Below are 1,851 nucleotides of genomic sequence, written 5' to 3'. Positions count from 1 at the left end.
TTTGTGTGGTTTTAACCATGTTGTTTGTGTGGTTTTAACCATGTTGTTTGTGTGGTTTTAACCATGTTGTTTGTGTGGTTTTGACCATGTTGTTTGTGTGGTTTTGACCATGTTGTTTGTGTGGTTTTGACCATGTTGTTTGTGTGGTTTTGACCATGTTGTTTGTGTGGTTTTGACCATGTTTGTGTGTTTCTAACCATGTTGTTTGTGTGTTTTTGACCATGTTGTTTGTGTGTGGTTTTGACCATGTTGTTTGTGTGGTTTTAACCATGTTTGTGTGTTTTTGACCATGTTGTTTGTGTGTGGTTTTGACCATGTTGTTTGTGTGTGGTTTTGACCATGTTGTTTGTGTGTGTATTTTTGACCATGTTGTTTGTGTGTGTGGTTTTGACCATGTTGTTTGTGTGTGGGGTTTTGACCATGTTGTTTGTGTGTGTGGTTTTGACCATGTTGTTTGTGTGTGTATTTTTGACCATGTTGTTTGTGTGTGTGGTTTTGACCATGTTGTTTGTGTGTTTTAATGGTTGTTTTGTTTCTATACTCCAGGCGGTGAAGCTGACCAGCTCTCGTACGCAGCTCCCATATGAATACTACTCGCTGCCTTTCTGTAAGCCAGATTCTGTTCTGTACAAGGCAGAGAACTTGGGTAAGAGTGAAACACGAGACGGTGTTCAAAAATAACTTTTATTTATCAATAAACAAACTGTTCAGTGTTGATGTTTTGACTAAAAACAGCTTCATCTTCCTGGAAAATCCTAAACGTGACTCATTCTGACAAAAAGAGTCACAAAAACGAATATTTCAATATTAAGTTGTTTTCAAAATCTCCATCTCAAAAGCTTTAAATTCAGCTCATCTTTGTTTATTAACGTTTGTTACTTAATTGTCTGGCAGCATTTAGTTTTGTTTAAAAAATGCTGATTTGAAAGCTGTTTTTATTGGTCTAAAGTGATGTCATCGTGAATTCTAGCCACATAAAAAGGGGAATTCTCCAAGCTTCTTAGTGATGCCAAACATTATACGAAGGGATTTCCTGTTGCTACAACAGTTGGTAGAGAACATGTTTTGAATATGAACCTGTTATTTGATTTAAACCTGTGAATAAAATGTATTTATTGTACAAACAGTTCTTGGTTTATCTGCATATGTGACTCTGATACATTCCAGTTATTTCTAATTTGTAGGTGAGGTCTTACGAGGCGACCGTATCGTGAACACTCTTTACGGCGTGCAGATGAGCAAAGACAAGAAGTGTGAGATGATGTGCAACAAGAAGAAGCTGAGCGTGGAGGAGAGCAAACTGGTGGCCGAGAGGATCCAGGAGGAGTATTACGTTCACCTGTGAGGAGCTCTTCATCTGTCGTCCATCGTCTGCCTCCATGACGTTCACCTCTGAGGGTGGAAAAAAAAGCTTTAATGTCTAAATACTAACCCAGTTTTTCTGTGCATGTTTAGCATCGCAGACAACCTTCCAGTCGCCACCAGGTTGGAGTTTTACACAAACAAAGAAGCAGGAGGAGAAGATGAGCTGAAGGAGAAGCCAGATGTTCAGTTTGAACACGGCTACAGACTCGGCTTCGTTGAAAGCAACAAGGTAGAGTCTTAAACTGCAAAGCTCGGTCGTTTTGTTCAGAGATAAACTGCTCTCAGTTTAGTGTTGGGCTGTGAGACCAAAGTTCTGTTTGACTATTTTTCTTCTAATGAGTACATGTACGTGTTAACCACCCATTGAGATTACCCTCTACTGACTGAGAAGGAAATTACTGCAGTAGCTAGAAATATTATACTGTCATGTCCTCACAATTATTATTATTATTATTATTATTATTATTATTATTATTATTATTACAT

At 38.2% G+C, this 1,851-nt stretch overlaps 1 protein-coding gene across 2 annotated transcripts in view; it reads left to right on the top strand.

Annotated features, from left to right (window-relative positions):
* The window catches only part of tm9sf4 (transmembrane 9 superfamily protein member 4), a 21,000-nt gene that overhangs the window by 7,825 nt on the left and 11,324 nt on the right, over positions 1-1,851 (top strand). For both annotated transcript variants that reach the window (XM_014016325.1, XM_014016324.1), the window contains exons 3-5: positions 547-646; positions 1,185-1,341; positions 1,456-1,594. In XM_014016325.1, coding sequence (XP_013871779.1) covers positions 547-646; positions 1,185-1,341; positions 1,456-1,594 — 396 coding nt within the window. The remainder of the gene's footprint in view (positions 1-546; positions 647-1,184; positions 1,342-1,455; positions 1,595-1,851) is intronic.

This window comes from Austrofundulus limnaeus, unplaced genomic scaffold, assembly GCF_001266775.1.
Source record: "Austrofundulus limnaeus strain Quisiro unplaced genomic scaffold, Austrofundulus_limnaeus-1.0 Scaffold142, whole genome shotgun sequence".
Lineage (NCBI taxonomy): Eukaryota > Metazoa > Chordata > Actinopteri > Cyprinodontiformes > Rivulidae > Austrofundulus > Austrofundulus limnaeus.
This window is presented reverse-complemented; position numbering and strand designations above follow the sequence as displayed.